This window comes from Streptopelia decaocto (assembly GCF_964273445.1).
Source record: "Streptopelia decaocto genome assembly, chromosome: Z".
NCBI classification, from domain to species: Eukaryota; Metazoa; Chordata; class Aves; order Columbiformes; family Columbidae; genus Streptopelia; species Streptopelia decaocto.
This window is the reverse complement of record NC_138657.1, coordinates 26016831-26036366: the sequence shown is the minus strand read 5'-3', so window position 1 is coordinate 26036366 and position 19536 is coordinate 26016831. Positions and strand designations below refer to the sequence as shown.

Sequence of the window (19536 nt, the reverse complement as noted above, 5' to 3'; positions counted from 1 at the left end):
GTTATCACACTCTTTCCTTAATAGCTCTTTGTGACAGAAGAATTCCTTCAGGTTGGCTGTTGTATCTTTTGGGGAATTAGGACAACGGAGTCCTGCTCTTATGTGAATCACTTTCTTGGAACACGTCAAATAATAAAAGACAAAGATAAGAATAATACATTGGAAGCAAAATTTTAAGCTGATTGGGAGCCCTGAAGATGCTGATATAAGCATTTCCCTCTCCAATAAACCAGCTCTGCTCATCAGCTCAGGATGGTGCCAGAGTCCCACCTCCTCTGCTATGGTCTCTCCCGCACCTCACACACCCTTCTGTGCAGAGGCTGCTTATCTCTGGTTATTTGCCCTGCTCCTGTTAACTCTGCAGGGTCCACTCCCTGTCTGGCCCTAAAGGGTTATAGCAGTACCTTCAGAAAATAATTTTTAGTCAGCTTTTTTAATAATCAGTTGCAGCATTTCACCCTTAAAATGTGCAATGAAGAGAAACCATACACAGGGGGCAACATTTGTCTGCCAAAAAAGAAATATTGCAGACAGCCCCACCCCTCCTCCTCCCCCCCCCCCCCAATATTTAGGATAGTAATAAAATTTCCCACATCTGAGTTCTCACACCATGGAAAAATTATGTTTTCCTAAATACATCTGAGTTGGAGAGTATGGATATTATAATGTGTGCTTCTGGGACTGGGAAAGCCTTTGCAAGAGAATCAACCCCACGTTCTGATTTGTTGTCTCTTAGGTATATTTTGTATTTTTCAGCAACCTAAGTTTTATCTTTCTTTTGTTCTTTGGAGCTGCCCACCATGTACCTCCCAGCAGCCATACACCTGGGTTGGAAGCAGAAATATTTTTCCTGGGTAGCCCCTTCCTCTCAGGATGTGGAAAATACCTGTTATGATTCACAGTATAATCACTTGTGCCTCACATACACAATAACTATACATCAAATAAACGCCTGCAAAGTACACTATCATACACTACACTACTGTTCTAATATGTTGCATTAGTAAGGACTGACCTAATTTCGAAGATACCCACACAAAATCAAACACTTGTATCAAACACTACCTTCCAATACACTGTTAGAGTAGCCATGTTTTACCTGACTGCATATTAATTTCAAAGCCAAACTATCAAGTACCAAGATCAACTGAGATACCTAGTGTCATGAATCCAACATTTTATAACACATATTAATGGTGCAGCAGCCTAAAGGGACCTGATTATATTGTTTAAATTTTCATTGTATAATCCTATTAATTAAGAAGTTCCAAGAACAAAGAAGACTTTTCAGTTTCAATTTAACATATTTTGGGTTTTTTTTTTTCGACAAGTTGATTCAAGATGTTGTGTTTTCTGGTTACAAATGACTCTAAAAAGGCTTCAGTGGGACACGCAGTAGTAGTGGCACTTTGCGTGCTGAGATTAAGAGCCCTCCACTGTCTATAATCCTAGATATTTTTTTCAGAAAATTAATAATTATCTCATAGGAAAGCACATTTAAAAACAGCTTCAAAAGTGTGCCACTTGTTTAAAGAAACAAAGAAAAAATCATCACCAAAAAGTTTCACTGATGCTGTCTGCACTGCCAGTCATTAACTGACCCTACTCCTATGTACAGCTTTCAGCAAACCAAAATAATTTTTGTCCACTCACAAACCTTTCCATCTACACTTTGGTCTGAGTTGTATTGGACCTTCTAGTACTTCCTTGGGACTTGATGATCCCAAAGAACAGGTAGCAGAGGACTGCTCACAAAGGAACACGCCTTAGAAACAGACTCCTTCTTCATCCCTAGAAGTTCACGGCTTTATTTTTCCAAGGCGAGGCAAACAGAAGCAGAGAAGACACCCACCACGCCTTTCTGCCCTTCTGCCCCTCTCACAGACCATTCCCCACAGTCGAACATGCCAACGGGAGCCCAGACACGCGATTTCGGTATCTTCAGGTACCCGCAAATGGTTTTAAAGGCGGTAGGGAAGCTAATTAATAGGAAAGTTGGGACTATTCCTGAATTAACTTTCCAGCAGCGGCGTCTGCAGGGCTCCGGACAGGTGCCGGGCGGCAGACCCCGCTGCCGGCGCGGGCTGTCACCGTACCTTGAGCAGCCTGACGGAGGGCAGGAAGGCGGCATGGCACAGCTTCCGAATGGTCCAGTTGAGCGGCCGGGGAGCATCGGTCTGATTCATGACCCTCCGCGAATTCCCACCGGGAGATCAGCCGCACACCGGACAGCGGCGCATCCCGCCCGCGCTGCCCGCGCCGCCGCAGGGCACGGGGCTGGTGGGCTGGGCAAGCGGCGCGGCTGCGGCCACCGGGCCTCCTTAAGAAAGCGACCTCCTGCGTGGGAACAGCAGTGCTCATGCATACCAAATGCGGCGGGATGGAGGCGACCAGCCCGCTGCTCTGGGCAGGCTGCGCTGGCGGAGCGGAAAGGAGCAGCCCGCAGAAAAAAAAAAGGCTGCGGCGAGAGATGCTGCTCCTGCTCCCTCTCCCTCCTGCCCTCCTCAGAGAGCAGCCGGGTTTGCCTCTCCCCGGCACGCTGAGCCATCCGCCTCGCTCCTCCGCTTCCCCAGGCGAGAAGCAGGGCGGAAAGGAGATAATTTAAATAAAGCAAGCGGAGGGGCACTTGCACTTTCTTTCCCAAAGCATTGCGAGGAGAGGGAAACCGGCATGAGGGGAGGGGCCAACGCTCAGCAAAGACTGAGAGGGGAAAAAAAATAATTCACTCCTGATTTACTGATGGACCTAGAAAGCATAGTTTCATTGATCTGGCATAGTATTGGAGCGTTAGCAGTAAGTGGCAGTGGTTAGAAGCTGTGCTATGAGACTATGAGTGTTAACATGCACATTCTAGTGAAAAAAAAAAAAAAGCAAAAACAATCCAAGTTCAGAATTCAGTTCATTTTAGTATTAAATCTAGTGGCATAATAATTCTTTTAAAGACAGGCAAACACATGAAGTAACAGTGCTGGGGCAATTCAAGTATGGCAAACCATGTTTCATTTGGGGCGGTAACTGGCTTTCCCAGCTAATGAAGGTATTCTTAATGCCAGCTATCTGTCCAGCTAAAGAAGAAATATCTTTTTCCCACTATTTTTTGGAGGGGTGAAGAGTACATGAGGGAAGAGTTAGAAAGTGCAAAAGCAAACATCCTATAAAGCAATATGAATTTTTCATTTTGCAGTAATGACCAGCTATTACTCAGATTATGGAGGAAAACAGCCACTTCCCAGTAAAGTTTAAATCTCTTGCACCTCAGGTTAGAAAATAAACATTCAACTTACTTGGCTAGATTTCACTGACTGCCATTTTTGTATTTCCTTTTAATCCAAATAACACACAGATTTTTCTCCTCTATTATTTATTCTTATTATTCTGTTTACATTCATCAGCAAAATAATTATCAAAATGAAAAGCAATGAAAAATATTGTTTCCATGGCTGATCTGCCTGGTTTACATATTACTGTCTATAATGGTTTGCAATAGGGTCACAAATCTAAAACTCTCTAATATGAAATGCTTTCTAAGGTTTGTTCAAGGACAGAAAACAGGACAACAGGGAAACTCAGTTCCTCAGCCAATACCATCAGATCCTCCAAGGTAAATCACTGAAGATATCCCAGTGGAACAACATAAGGATTGGTGTTTACACCACAGTCTTTCTCTCCAAAGGAAGTCTTGCCCTGGTTCATAGTTTGATATTCTCCAAAGACAACATATTGGGGCCCACGTAGGAAGAGCCTGTGTGCACTGAAGTGAAAGCCAAGTACCTTTATGCTTCTTTTGAAGTCCTCCTCACTGGACCCTCTGAGTTATTCTGTGAATGTTCTTATTCAACATCAGTGTTGGATACAAAAGTCTTCTGCCCAGAACATAATGTCCCAGAACATAATGCAAGGCTGACTCTGGACCAGAAGACTGCTCCCACTTCTTCCTCCCCACTGTATGTGGCAAATTTATAAAACATCAAAGGCGCAGAGATCAGACCGTGGGCTGTCTGTGGAACAGAATGAGTAGAATGCCAGCAGCCATTTCATTGCGACAAAACTTGTGCAGATGAACTCCTGGTTATGACTGGTCAGCTAGTTTATATTATACAGATTTAAATGCCTTCTTGCTTGAACTCTGACTGTATTTGTTTTATAAAAGGAGGGAAAAACCTTGCTGTTGATAGTGAAATGGAATGTGACTAAGCAAATACGATTTTCTGAAACTACTTTTCTAAGATTCCATTAAAGAGTTAAAATTAAGTAAGCAGAAAAAAAAAAAAAGTCTGATTTAAAATAGCATGCACCTTAAAATGTGTGCAGCATGGTAATTTCCAATAATATCCAATGATTAAGCTTTTGGAATTCATAGTGAAAGGAAAGCAAAAGACTCAAACAAATAATTAACAAAGACTACCAACACTACCAAGACCGTATGTTTCCCCTGTCCTCCACCCCCAGTCCATGCTGATAACTTTTCTTCACCCTTGAAGATCAGAAAATAATTTATTGGGGGGTAGGCGGAGGGGCTACTAGACTCATCATTACCTTGAAAGGTCACTTTTGTGTTGTATTAGGCATCTGCCATAACCCAGGATGCTCAGCCTATGTGCTAGGGACAAAGAAGACAGGAATCATAGCATGCTGCCCTTCTTTTCAATGAGTAGAGTAGCAAATCTCTGAGGAGGCTACAGAGCTGAAGACAATAAACAAACATAACAGATAGCTTTAATAAACTAAAAATAGTGAGCCCAATGTATCTTCTAGCTTCCACAGAGCTTCATGTCTTTGAGATGAGCTCCATCATTGCCTTTTTCTGCAAACAGTACCTTAGGGACAAGAGCTGTTATGTGCTGCAGTGTTTAATACACACCAACCTTCTTTCACAGGCCTGTTTTCCGTGGCCTTGTGCCTTGCCTAGTCATTTGTATTTGCAGAAAGTGAGTGCAAGTATTCTAACTTCTGTCAGTGGCAACAAGGAAGCTCTGATGAACAGGACATTATCATGACATGTGAGCTTCACTTCCACTACAACATTCTTTGATGCTTTGAATAGATCATTTAATCCCTGCTTGGCCTTCATTTTAGTTCATTTTAACTTTATTGCATGTCACTTATCTATAGGCAGAGATTTTGTGGATCTCGAGTGTAAATTTGAGAAAAGTTGGGTAGATTTCTTTGTTTTGGCGGTAGCGTCCACCAATTTTTGGTGAAGCGATAGGAAGCAAATAGGCAAACCCTGAAAAGCCTTTTTTCAGAGGTTGTGACAATATGGTTAAAAAGATAGTGAAAGATCAGGGAGAGATTTTTGTTTAGTTTGCAGGGCTTTTTATCGTTTCAGTGAAAAAGTCAGAGTTTGAGTCTCTTATTCTACCCTGTTGAAAAAAGAAAGTGCTCAGCTGAGCTCTTCTACAATCTGAGGCCCATCAGGAGATGAAAAGATGTAGCAATCCCACTAGGATTTAAGACGCTACTTGGCGAGAGCTAATAGACAGAGCTGCCACTGTTATATTAAAACACTTTGTCCCTGAAGCATGCTTACTGCACCATCAGTATTCACATCTAGTTCTTTGTATCTTGCCAAGGAGCACCTTTGGTACCACAGGAAGACATAGGAAATAAAAGACAAATTTCATTGCTTCCTGCAATACAGAGAGATTTCTGTTCTTCTTAAACTTATTGTTCATGGAAAGCATTTTTTAAAAGCACCTCTTTGTAGATTCCTGCTATCCAATATAATAATAATACACTTAGAAAGCTTTGATACAGTAAACTTTAACATCTCTGGGAATGTGACAGAATGAAAACTTGTTGAGAAGCCCATTAACATCCAGACCACTCTCAGCACACCAGAGAGCAAACATTTAACAGAAAGGTATTACAGATGACAAACACAGTCACTGGTCTCCTATCCTGCCTGGTTCACAATTCCTTTATAAAATAAGAGAAACTGTGTAAATGAAAAGTAGAAGGGGCAGGACAAGGAAAACAGAAAGCTGTATTGGTCAGCATAGTAGAAAGCAACCTCTTCTGTGCAGTTGCTGCCCAACTGGGGTCAAACATCAGGTGGAGGCAGGTGAGTGTTGCCATATCACACCCATTTTTCCCATGTACATAAATAGATGTGAGAAGAAAGATAGATCTTCAAAGTGCAGCTCCAGCGCCACTTTGCCAAGCCTTCCTTGCTCCTCAAGCACCTTTTCTGCTTCCCCAAAGGCTTGCACTGCCCAGTGGGGTAGCAAATACCAGAGAAAACAGAGCTACCCTTGTGCCTCTTTTGCTTGCAGTGCTCATCATGGGAATGCTACAGAGACATGCAGAAGAAGAGGCAGTAGCTCTTCATAACACCTCCGGCCACCTCCTAGGTTTGTGAAGGAAATGGCAAGAGGGCAATGGAAAAAAAAAAGAAGTAATTCGGAAGCTCATATTTAAATGTCAGTGCTAACAAAGCATTTCGCAGGTTAAGAAGTACTGGCCATCTTAATACTCAGTCACTTTGCAGGTCTGTAACTTAAGCAATATTGAAGAGTACATCAATCACGAGAAGCCTATGTTTATGACAGCAATAGCTTTTTTTCCAGCACACTCAGATTTCAATTTATTTATCTACCTTCATTTTGTGTGATTTTTTGCAAAAAATCAGAGAATACGAAGATATGCTATGAAGTCAGGATAAATTATGCTTAATTTTATGCCTGCCATAACAGCTTTATGGACCTAGATTTTCTTGAAGTTTAACTCAACTGAAAATTAATTTAAAATTTCTCCACTGTTTTTGTATCTTTTCTATTCACAGCATGCCTGAGGTATCTTTTATGTTGTTATCTTTGCTTAGGTATTTCACAGGTCTTCTGCCACATGCTCATACCCATTACTTCCTCTCCCCCAGACTGTCTATATAGCTATTATATGTTAATTAACTAATTTGTCCTAGATGCAGGCAATTCTGTAGATGGCTTCAAGTACATACATAAACATCACTGTATGTAGTTATAAAGTATGGCTTTTGGTAGCTGACTGACAAGCCAGAATAAAGGGTATTCTTTCTGTTAAGTTTTATAGCTGTATGGTTAATACAAATTATGATACATGCCTACTCACTGCCACCTGGAGGTCACCTTTAACTGATCTGCACCTGGCTTATGCCTGGGAATGCACTTATCTAGGTGACCACAAAAGATCTGAGGAGTGACACAGCACACAGCCATTGCAGAGACCCAGGGGAAGAGACCTGTGAGAAGACAGCGGGTGATCTGGGCAGTGCAGACACACACAATGCTCCCTTGTTAGAGGTGTTTTCCTAGAGACCCTGTTAGATTGATCCCAGTTCCAAAAATAAGCAAGTGGAGGTGCAGGCACGAAGTCTGACTATACACATAGAAACAGAAGTTTGAGCAGATATGTCACAACCAGCCTTAACCATTATGTGTGGTTTCATTTCTGCAACTACCGACAGAAAGTCCTGATAATTTGCATTGTTTTATCTTCAGTTGCTCTCTGGGTGCTTGTAAACCTGCCTACCCTTAACTATTGAAGCCGTATCCTTGAATGGTGTATTTCAGCACACACTCCTCTATAATTGCAGTTTTCAGCCTCTTAGAGTTTATCTTTGAAACACATTAAAACACATAGGCATATAACACTTTTACTTTGGGACTAGAAATGTCCATGGTTGATTGTTACTTGGAAACAAATACTGCATTTTAAATTACAATCTATCTTAATTTAAATTGACTTTCAAGTGTAGGCAAACTGTCAGTTCTGTAACCTCTCCAACACAGGACAGAAATTAGGTTGCTCAAACATTCAAAGTTCTGATTATGCTAAAAGTCTCTCTCAATCTTCACCATGATTTTCTTGTCTGCACTGTTTAACTTTGTGTTAATGCTTTCTCAGTTCTGACCTGTAACCTCATTTTCTCTATCATTTCCAGCTCAGATGTCAACTTGGCTGAGTTATGTTGGTGTAATATTTTTCTATAGATAAATGGAAACATTTTCTAGTCTTGATTATCTTGATAAACAAAATGCAAAAAAAAAAAAAAAGAAACTGCATGAAAGGGGGCATTTTACCCCAACTGTTAAAGACTTCAACAAAAACCCTACACTGCAACTATCTTGCAATACGGTGTTTCTCTTAATTTGCTGCAGACAGATGCAGTATGCAACAAGAGCATTTTTCTCACCTCAACTCATAGTCCAACAGAACTGGAAAGTAGTTTAGTATGCCTTGAAAGTGGCAAAGAACTATAAAAGTCTTGACTGCCTTCTGCTATGGGGTTATAAAGAACCCAAATAACCGTATTTTCCACGTGTATGGCATACCCATCTGCATCCCCCCCACCTTTGCCCAGAGGCAAAGGCCTTACCCTAGAGCAGACACCACCTCTGATGGTTAATCCTCCTGCAACCACGTGTCTCAGATTTGTAGGCTTGAGTACATTCAGTGTTTGATTACTGACCCACCTGTTTGTTTTTATTTTTTCCCAGAGAATTCCCTTCCATTAAATTTTACCATTCTCAGCAAAGATAGATATTCCTTTGCTGCCTTTAGTATATTTCCAGCTGCTCAGTTAGCTGTGTACCAATATTCATATCGGTTTGAGGAGCCAATCTGGCCACCAAGTGATTATGGTTAAGGGTGCCTGCTGGTGAACGGTTCAGCCACCAAACTCCAAAGACCATCCTGGGGCACCCTCACAGTCACAAGGAAATACCGGGTGACTGATGGCCCAGAACAGATAGACACTAACCTCATCTAGGTGTTCCCGCTCCGGCAGGGAATTTGGACTGGATGATCTTTTGAGGTCCTTTCCAATCCCTAACATTCTGTGATTCTGTGATTCTGTGACAAAGCAGGCAGCACTGCAGAAGCAGCTGCACGAAGACTGTCACATCAGTTTAACACAAACAGGCATAGTGCTAGTAGCTAACAGCAAAAAGTCCTTGGTAGAGAGGTAAAATTCTGCTTATTACACAGGTACTACAAATTAACTAACTGTATACTTGAACTTTTGTTAGGAAATCCTTTGCGGAAGTTTCAGACTTACTGGAAAATCAAGCTTGCACAGAAGTTGTATTTATGTCTTCCTCACACATTTTGAGCAGCAATGTCTTCTATATTATGCAATGGGAAGATGACTTACAGAGCGGGTGATCCTCTGTGTCCCCTGAGCAATTTGTGGTTTTCTTTTAAAGAATAGCATAAGGAAAAGTGTAAGATTGGGATCTTCATGAAATTAAACAAGAGGTATGGCAAGTCTGGATGAAGTTATGCAACAAAAAGTACTACTCCAAATTGCACTTTTCTAATCCATAGAAATTACTCCTCTGGTCTACTTTAAAATATGCTTTCAAGCTGACCACCTTAAGCAAGAATATTTTTAGCTCTTCACAGGTTTGGATTTGGTTTATTTTTAAAGACACATACCAAGTTCGCATATGTTCTTGTTATATTCTGGGCTCACAAACACCTGCAATTTTACATCTGCATTTTCACTGGGACAATTACAAGCCCATCTGGACAGCAACAAACTCTGGATGGTGTGATATAGGTGTTTCCGGTAGCATCTGTTGCATTTATTTTGTATTTACATTCAGTGGCACACTGGGAACAAAATCAAAGTTTGGGGCCTTTTACACTGATCACAGATCAAAGATACAGGAAAAGTAGTTCATGCCCTCCAGAGACAGTAATCTAGTTTCCTACCCAGACACAACAGATGGGTGACACAAAAAGTGCCAGATGAGGGCAACAGTAAAAAGAGCATCAATTGTATCAAATAAGCCACAGTCTCAGCTTGCACTTTCCTAACCAATTCCTTGGTATGCTGTTTGAAGAAAACAAGGCAGATGCCTGTAAAAGTTAGAGAAATGGTCTGCATCGACTTAGTAAAAATTGTTCTAGCTCTGACAGAAGACTCAGACCTAACAAGCACATATAAGACCATTAAGTATGGCGTTCTCTCATAGTGTCTTATATCATGGGCAACTTTTTACTGGAGGCTGGTATTTCAGCTAAATGTTGTATTTCTGAAATCCTGTGACTGTAGATACCTGGGAAATGACTGGAAAAAATAGCTCATCAGGTGGAAATATTTTCCAGTATTTTTTTCTTCAAAGGACAGAAAAAACCTCTGCTTGTCTTTTTCAATCCCTTTTGTTGCTGCTGTTGTTTTAAGATTTAAACCCTTTTCCTGCTCAGATGTAACACATAGTTTACTTCCTTGCTCAAAAGACACCACAGAAATCAGGAAATCAGAAATTAAATCCTCATTGTTATTTTTACATTGCATCACATCTGTTTCATTGTTTATAAATTAATAAAATCAGCCCATTTGAAAAGCCATCACTCATACTCCAAAAACACCTGCCCAAACTGTATTACTTTCATGGGGCATTTTTAAATATTTCTTTGTGTACCCTCTTAATGAGTAGCAACAATAGTCCCATATTCATGCAGTTCTGAACTCTTAAATGAGACAGCAGAGTGGAACTGGAATATAAAACTGCACTGCAGAAGAATCTATCTTTTTTGGTAGAGCACAACTATAGTACTACTCATGACAGACTAACTACTCGTTTATTTAAGGAGACAAGCTGCCCATGCTTTTCCACATCTCCAAAGAGAATACATATAACTATTCAGATGTAGCAACAGCAGAATCCACAGGAGAAGGAAAAAAAAAAAAAAAAAAAAAAGCAAAAGAAACGGAAAAAAAGGATTATTTGAGTGTCACTCAGTTATGCAGTTGCCTCTGCAATAGCTTGAAGCATGTATTTTCTAACACTGCACTGTGCTCATGGCTCCCTCATCACTACTGTGAAAACTGAGCCACTCGTACCAACACTAAATGGGCAGATCCCACTGGCAACATAGAGCTGCTGGAAGGAGCTTCTCTAAGAGGGTTTTTTTGGCATACTGAGCAAGTCTTTGTCAGGTTAATGCCCTCGTTGTAGACAATCCTGTAACATCCAATACACGCAGAATATTAATTTTTAAAGCACTCTGTTATTTAGGTCCTATGATTTGTACAATTCCACTAATTCTACTGCTATTTATGAATCCTTATCCATAAGATTTTCAAATCACAAGCAAAACCAGTACATGTAGATTTTGTTTAAGGCCCCTTCTCTGCCACTAGAACCTGAAAATAAATTTGAGATATAGCAATTTTCTAATGTAGTAATCCCATGTTCTATTTCATCAAACAATGGTGATGCTGGCAGCCTTAACAAATGACAGATTCTCTCCAGGACTGTGTGATTTCACTCTCTGTTTCATCTTTTTAGCACCTCCTTAATATTCTAGTTCAAAAATTTTGACTTTTTGATTTATGCCTTAGTTCCAGAAGGGAAACAAAACATATTCTTCCTGGTATCTTAGCACTAGACTTTATGCCTCTGTTGTGTTATGTATGAAGTATCTGTTGTATTTAGGACACGAGTCATGAATTATTTTTCAGACTCAAAAGAAGACTTTCTGATTCTTAATGGAACAGAGCATCTAGGGCTATGATTTATGTATCATTTTGCTACTGCTGCTAAACTAATTCAGAGGAGAAAAAAATTAAAACTGACTATTGAAGCTGGACAAACATAAGCAAGTCAGGAATTCTTGGAAGAAAAGCCTTCTGGAAAACAACAATGAACATTTGTATAAATATTGACATATGCATCTTTGATACCTATTTTCCAAGATTATTTGACATTTAATAAAAACTTCAAATGAGTCACCTCTTGGGAGTGTATTTTCATATGTGGAATTTTTAAAAAAAATTTAGTTAACATAATGTTTCCATTAAAAGAACTGCACAAATTCTAAATACAGTCTGCTTTTTTACCACAGTTCATGCAACAAGCAGGAGATTAACATTTATGTACTCTTGGAAGAAATGTGACTCTCTAAATAATTGTTAATTTTTTTTGCCTATTCTATGGAAGTCACCCATTTATCCTCCTTAAGGGTTTGTTTTGTTTTATATTGTTTTACTCTACTTCAAGACATATCCAGTTTGAGAGGTCTAAACTAGTATCTCCTCTGGTGTTCTATAAAAACCTACAGATCAAAAGCATTAAAAGCATTTTTTTTTAGTATATTTTTATTTTATTACTGTGAACTCTTCACAACAGTATATTTGCCTATTTCTTAATTATTTTTTATCACAGGCTTATCAGTTTTCATCACAGGCTTATAACTTTCTGGTTTATAATCAACAGTAACAGAAGATCACATATCAGGGCATTGCCTCTTGCACTACTGATGTAGCAGAGAAGGCAGTGCAAAATACAAGATATGATACCAGAAGGTATCTACTGACTTGAAAGTTCCATGAATTATTTAGGTTATCCGGCTACATGTTATAATTACTGTGTGCAGTTTAACTACTGGGAGAGAAAAATGCTGGCTGAAATATCTTCAGATCTGAAAGCACTGCTGGGCCCTGTGCTAGACAAAAAAAGCTTGACTTTCTAATGGGTGGTAAACAATATACAAATTGCACTTCAGGCATACTTGTTGCGAAGGGGGTTCAGACAAGTGAAAGAAAAGCCCAGGGTTCTCATCAGCCATTTTGACACCCACATAAACCTCAGTGTTTAAAAATATTTTGAGATTATGAACAGGAACAAAAATAAATTATAGTTAAGTGCAATCACAGTTACCAATAATGACCCTACTTATATATTACGTTGGTTTTTTTTTTTTGAAAAGTCTACTTTTATGTACTAAAAATAAATTGTCAGACTCATAATATATTTATAAAGAAAGTCTTCTCACGCGTGTATCCATGACAACCTAGATTTATATTTTCAGCTTCAGAAAGTTGTTACAGCACAGCTTACATAAATTACTTTAAAGAATGTAACAGGATAGGATGGTTTGCTACCTGAGGTATTTTATTTGGCAGAATGTATAATATTTCAAGTATATTGAAGCATACAGGAAAACAAAAGCCTTTTGCAGTGGTTTGAAACCCACGTTGTCAAAAAGGAAACATATTTTTAATACAAGGAAAATGTAGAAGCTCTTTATGACAAAGCACACTGGAAATTTAAAAATCCCTGAAGACATAGTAATTGAATATTAGCATGCCATAGTTGGGAAAGCAAAGAAAAATAACAGAAATGTGAAGCGAACATTGCTTGAAATAAATAGAACTCCTTCCATTTACACTAGTATGCTGCCTACTGGGATTCCATCTGGACTGCTTTGGGCACAGGCAACCTCATTTTTTTCTCTTTTACCTAGGGAAAAGGGACTGCTTTCAATATACTGAGCATTACCAAAACTGCATTTCTGTTATACATACTTTCATTTTGCTTTTGACTTGAGAGGCGTAGCATGGTATTTATATTAATATACTAAATTAACACATGAGGCAATTTCCAAGTACAAAATGGAAACAGTGAGAAGATATTTTGTGAATTTTTTCCAAAATGAGTATCAGTTACTTCCCTAGCATTTTGTTGTCAAATAAATGTAATCTACCTTGGAAAGAGATTTTGAGGGAAGAAAGATACAATCATTTCAATAAGTTTAATAGGCTGTTAAGAATTCAAGTGCTATTGACAACAACTGCAGCCTCTATGAAAACTGTTCTGAGTAGAGCTTACTGCTTTAGACTGAGAGCCAGGAAAGAAAAAACAAACAAACAAACAAACAAACAAACAAACAAAAAAAACGAAAAAACAAACAAAAAAAACCAGACAAGCTCATAAACGAATCTTCCCTTGAACTCTCCATTAGAGAGAATAAGTTCCCAGGCATCAGCCATGCAATGCCTGGGTGACACGCTGCCAGGCAGCCTGACACTGGGTGGATTCATTATTTCTAGACCCACACTGGGGCCTTGGGGGATCTTCTCATGGAGGATCCCCAGTGGAGAGTTACTTAGCCAAGGGCTGCCCAATAAGATTAAAGTGGAATTCAATACTTACATCTAATGCAGCAACACAAAGTTCCTCTGTAAGCCACATACACAAGCTTCAAGGACTGCAACTCAGCCATGAGCAAACTCCTCTGCAAACTCCTCTTATGACCACAGAGGTTAGGCTGATACTGGGAAGGCATGAACTTTGCAGCCTCTGCTCCTGAAGCAGAACCAGCAGGTGAGAGGAATGTTCACCCTGCATGTGTCCACAGTTGGGCAACTGCACCCTTTTGTGGCCCCTTGTCTCCTCCCTCATGTCCTGTGCGTCTCCCCTTCTGATCTGGAACAATGGCCTGGATGTGCAACAATGAGAACCAAGGGGTCTTGGTTCCCTTTGCTCCTTTTTCTAGGTGTGTTAGAGCAACCTGGGGACTAATTTTCTGTATAAGCCAAATGTAATTTTACTTGCTTGTATAAATATTTGTGGCCACTGTTCATGAAATTCAGTAGTACTGTAAGAGCATTAAGTAGGTAAACATACTACTTTTATGGGAAGGATTCTGTACCAAAACATCATTATACACCTATAAAACATTAACTGAATTTGTTTTTCTTGGCATATATAGTTGGTATATTAGTTTCTACAGCCCATTACTATATTTTACTTAATGAAATGTAATTTATTGACACTACTGAACACTTTCCAACTTCACTAATATAGTACAAGCTTGAGTCTGCCTGCAGCATCTTTCGGTCCTCCAGGAAGGAGCAGAAAATGTACAGCAGAAATGAAATCCCTTAATCTAGAGCCATCAGCATTAATAATCTCTCCTGAAATTTTGTGACAATAATGTTCAAATGCATTATTGCTCCCATGATGTATAACAGAAGACACTTGAGTGGCTGGTTTACCAGAGAATGATATTGCATGTTAGCTAAAGTCTTAAGAATGCTGCTACTTCATACAAGTGCAACAAGATAATCTCAAGAGTCCTATGTCCTGTCCTACCCCAGCTTGACCAAACTAGACACCTGCACCTATAAGAAAAAGGTCATCCTTTCTATTATAAACAACCTGTATCAAAACACACATAGAAAGGCATCATACAGGCAAGATAATCATATTTGCATTTGTGTTATTAGTCAGATACAATCATAAGTGATAAATAAACCTTACAGTGGTAAAAGGTTACATACACCCTGCTAGAAGTTTGGTAAGCATCTTATTAGAGGAAAATTTTAGCACATCTTTATGCAACTTTTGTTCCTCATATTTTAGATGGTAGGTTTATCAAAACTGGTTAAGCAACGTATTCCTCTGATATCCAATGGTTTTGCGGTCCATTAAACACATTACCTAACATATAGCCATCAACCAGCACAATTGACATATACTGGTTTTGTGCAGACAGCAATGGCTCAAGGGCCATTTGTGTGCAAATACTTGAAAGGGTTAAAACCAAGAACAGATGCTATGCCATGCAAGTGTGATGCTACATAAAATTCTACACAATTTAAATGCATTAATTGAAACTTAAGCAAGCTTATTTGATGGGTTTCCTCTGGTGTTGGATAAAGAGAGTGTCAAGCAATTGTACATGCAGGGGTGGAAAATCAGTGTTTTGTACCAACATTTAGATACCATGAAGTTATGGCTGTCTCTTGTCTACAGTTATCCTCTACAAAGCAAATGAAGAGCATTTCTTTTGCACTGTTTCAATAAGAAGAAAGAAATTACCTTGAAAGTTACAATTTTTCAAAGACCACTTTAAAATATGGCTTCTGTCTAACATTTCTTATGAAGCAAGCTTGAATGATGTCACATCACAAGGGCTGGACACAATGATATGTAAAATGGAAATAAGTGTTATTATAATAGTACAAATTTCAGAGCCCAGTGGTGCTGCCTTGGTGCTGCTTCCACCTTCATCTTAGTTAAAAAGACCAATCCAGTGATGTTACACCTGGCTTTACCTGAAATGTCACTAAACAACTCTAATTAGAGAAGGAAAAAGACCTTTTTCAAGCACAGCATTGCACATGCTAGGTGTATTTTTAAGCATTTAGGATAGGTTTCATGAAATCAAATAGAATATTGCTAAATCATACAGCTGCTTTTGGAATATCATTAAACATAGATTTCATGAACAGTATGAAACTAATACATACATAATTAGAACTGGTAAAAAGAAGAATTTAAGAGGGATTGATTAATACTTTAAGAAAAATTATCACATGGATCAACCGGTCAAATTATTTCATCATTTTATCAGCCAATAATAATAGGGAAAAAAAACCCCACTGTTCAAAATAATGATTTTTTGATCCTTCAAAATACTCACTCACTGTTACAACTGCGCAGTAATTGAGTGCACCCAAGACACCTGAGTACTGCATACTTAACACAGGCACAGAGCAGGGTCAGCAGGTTATCCAGGACTGTGTCAAGGAAGGTCTCACAATGGTATCAGCCAGCTCCCTCAGCATTTACAGGTGCATCCCAACAGGGCCCACGGACCTGTGAATGTCTCATCAGTTCAAATGCTCCTTCACCTGATCTTTCTTCACTAAGGTAAGTCTTCCTTTCTCTGGACTTTCCCACTGGTCTCTGTGGCCTCGAATTCTTGAGAGCAAGCCTTACCAGTAAAAACTAAAGCAAAGAATGCACCAGGTACATTGTTTTCCTGTCTCCTGTGTCACCAGGTTTCCTGTCCTGTTCACCAATGGGCCCACACTTTTCATATTCTTCCTTTGTTGCTGAAATACCCATAAAAGCCTTTCTTGTTACCCTTCAGTTTCTTCACCAGATTGAACTCCAAAATGACTTTGGCCTTCCTAACCCCATCTTTGCTGGCTCAGAGTGTGTCTCCAAATTCCTCCTGGGCCACCTACCCCACTTCTACCTCTTGTGAACTTCTTTTTTATTTACAAGTTTTGTCAGGAGTGACTTGGTTATCCATGTAGTCCCCCTGTGTGATTTCCAGCTTGTCAGGAGCAGACCATTCTTCATATTGGGGATGAATCACCTTGAAAATTAACCAGGTCTAATGGACCCTTCTTATCTCCAAGATCATTTCCCACAGGATTCTTCTAAGCAGGTTGCCGAACAGGCCAAACTGTGTGTTCCTCAAGTCCACAGTTGTGATCCTGCTATTTTTTCCATCCTCTCGAGATCCTGAACTCCATCATCTCATGGTCATCACAGCTATGACTGACCCTGACCTTTACATTGTTGACCAGTCACAGAATCACAGAATCACATAATGTTAGGGATTGGAAGGGACCTCGAAAGATTATCTAGTCCAGTTCCCCTGCAGGAGCAGGAACACCTAGATGAGGTTACACAGGAATGTGTCCAGGTGGGATTTGAATGTCTCCAGAGAAGGAGACTCCACAACCCCCCTGGGCAGCCTGTTCCAGTGTTCTATTACCCTCACTGTGAAGAAGTTTCTTCTCATATTTAAGTGGAACCTCCTGTGTCCCAGTTTGAACCCATTACCCCTCATCCTACTGTTGGTTGTCACTGAGAAGAGCCTGGCTCCATCCTTGTGACACTCACCCTTCAGATATTTATAAACATTAATAAGGTCACCCCTCAGTCTCCTCTTCTCCAAGCTAAAGAGCCCCAGCTCCCTCAGCCTTTCCTCATAAGGGAGATGCTCCGCTCCCTTAATCATCTTTGTTGCCCTGCGCTGGACTCTCTCCAGCAGTTCCCTGTCCTTCTTGAACTGAGGGGCCCAGAACTGGACAAAATATTCCAGATGTGGTCTCACCAGGGCAGAGTAGAGGGGAAGGAGAACCGCTCTAGACCTACTAACCATCCCCCTTCTAATACACCCCAGGATGCCATTGGCCTTCCTGGCCACAAGGGCACAGTGCTGGCTCACGGTCATCCTGCTGTCCACCAGGATCCCCAGGTCCCTTTCCCCTATGCTGCTCTCTAACAGGTCATTCCCAACTTATACTGGAACCTGGGGTTGTTCCTACCCAGATGCAATATTCTACACTTTCCCTTGTTATATTTCATTACATTTTTCCCTGCCCAACTCTCCAGCCTGTCCAGGTCTCACTGGATGGCAGCTCAGCCTTCTGGCATGTCAGCCACTCCTCCCAGCTTGGTGTCATCAGCAAACTTGCTGACAGTGCACTCTATTTCCTCGTCCAAATCACTGATTAATATATTGAACAATACTGGTGCCAGTACTGACCCTTGAGGCACTGCACTAGATACAGGCCTCCAACTAGACTCTGTCCCATTGACCATGACTCTCTGGCTTCTTCCCTTCAGCCAGTTCAAAGTCCACATCACTACCCGATCATCCAGTCCACACTTCCTCAGTTTAGCAGCAAGGATGCTGTGGGAGACTGTATCAAATGCTTTACTGAAATCAAGGTAGACCACGTCGACTTCTTTGCCATCATCTATCCACCTTGTTAAGTCCTCATAAGAGGCTATGAGGTTGACCAAGCATGACTTCCCCTTTGTGAAGCCATGCTGACTGCCACTAATGACCTTCTTATCCTTGATATGCCTTGCAATGGTGCCAAGGATAAGTTGTTCCATCACCTTCCCAGGGATGGAGGTGAGACTGACCGGTCTATAGTTACCTGGGTCCTCCTTCTTGCCCTTTTTAAAGACTGGAGTGACATATGCTTTCCTCCAGTCCTCAGGCACCTCTCCCATTTCCCAAGACTTGGCAAATATGATGGAGAGTGGTCTCGCAATGACCTCAGCCAGCTCCCTCAGTACCCGCGGATGCATCCCATCCAGACCCATGGATTTATGGATGTCCAGATTGCTTAACTGCTCCCTAACCCAGTCCTCATCAACCGAGGCCAACTCTGCCTTCCTCTGGGGCCTCAGGGGTATGGGGCTCCTCAGGACAGCTTTTGGCAGATTAGACAGAGACAAAGGAGGCATTCAGTAACTGCTTTCGCTGTATCTTCTGCTGTATCTTCTGTCACCAGGGCACCCACCTCGTTCATCAGTGGGCCTACATTGCCTCTGGTGTTAGTTTTATCTGCCACATTTTTGAAAAAGCTCTTTCTGTTGTCTTTGACCCCTCTTGCCAGGTTTAATTCTAAGGAGGTGTTAGCTTTCCTAGTTGCCTCCCTACAACTCTGACCTTGTTTGTAAGTATGACATCCAGTAGAACGGAGCCCTTTGCAAAGAGGGGAGCTCTTTGGCTTCTTGATTAATTCTGTCATCAAGTTGCCAACAAAGCACTCCAGAAACCTCTTGAATCACCCATGATTGCTGTGCTACCCCTCCAGCAGATAACAGTGTGATACAAATATCTCATGTGGAACAACACCTGTGAACATGAGGCTTCTTCCCATTTTTGTAGGAGGCCTCAATTACTTCTTATTCCTGACCAGGAAGAGCTGATTGCTGACAGAGCTGATACTGTAGTCTTAAGGAACAAATCTATTCCTATATATGAAGCTGACAGCTTTTACTGAGAGGACTGGAGTCTTTTCAAACTTTCAGAGTCTGTGGGTAAATATTTGGAGACAAATAAACACTCCTCGGCTCACAGCAATGACATCTGAATCCCATACTATCTTGCCTCTTGCCACATAAGTTCTAAGATGAGATACAGCTGGGTAATACATTCACAACAGCGAAGCCCTGGCTTTTCTTTTACAAACTAAAACCATGTTTTGTAACTGGCAGA

General features: G+C 40.6%; 1 protein-coding gene across 2 annotated transcripts in view; it reads right to left on the bottom strand.

The window, feature by feature from the left end:
- The window catches only part of TRPM3 (transient receptor potential cation channel subfamily M member 3), a gene marked incomplete at both ends in the record, with an annotated part of 401785 nt that overhangs the window by 272379 nt on the left and 109870 nt on the right, over positions 1-19536 (bottom strand). Inside the window, one exon of one of the 2 annotated variants that reach the window (XM_082074997.1) lies at positions 2097-2186. The exons of the other annotated variant lie outside the window; for it this stretch is intronic. Coding sequence (XP_081931123.1) covers positions 2097-2186 — 90 coding nt within the window. Of the gene's footprint in view, positions 1-2096; positions 2187-19536 lie in introns of those variants that run through there. 2 annotated transcript variants of the gene reach the window in all.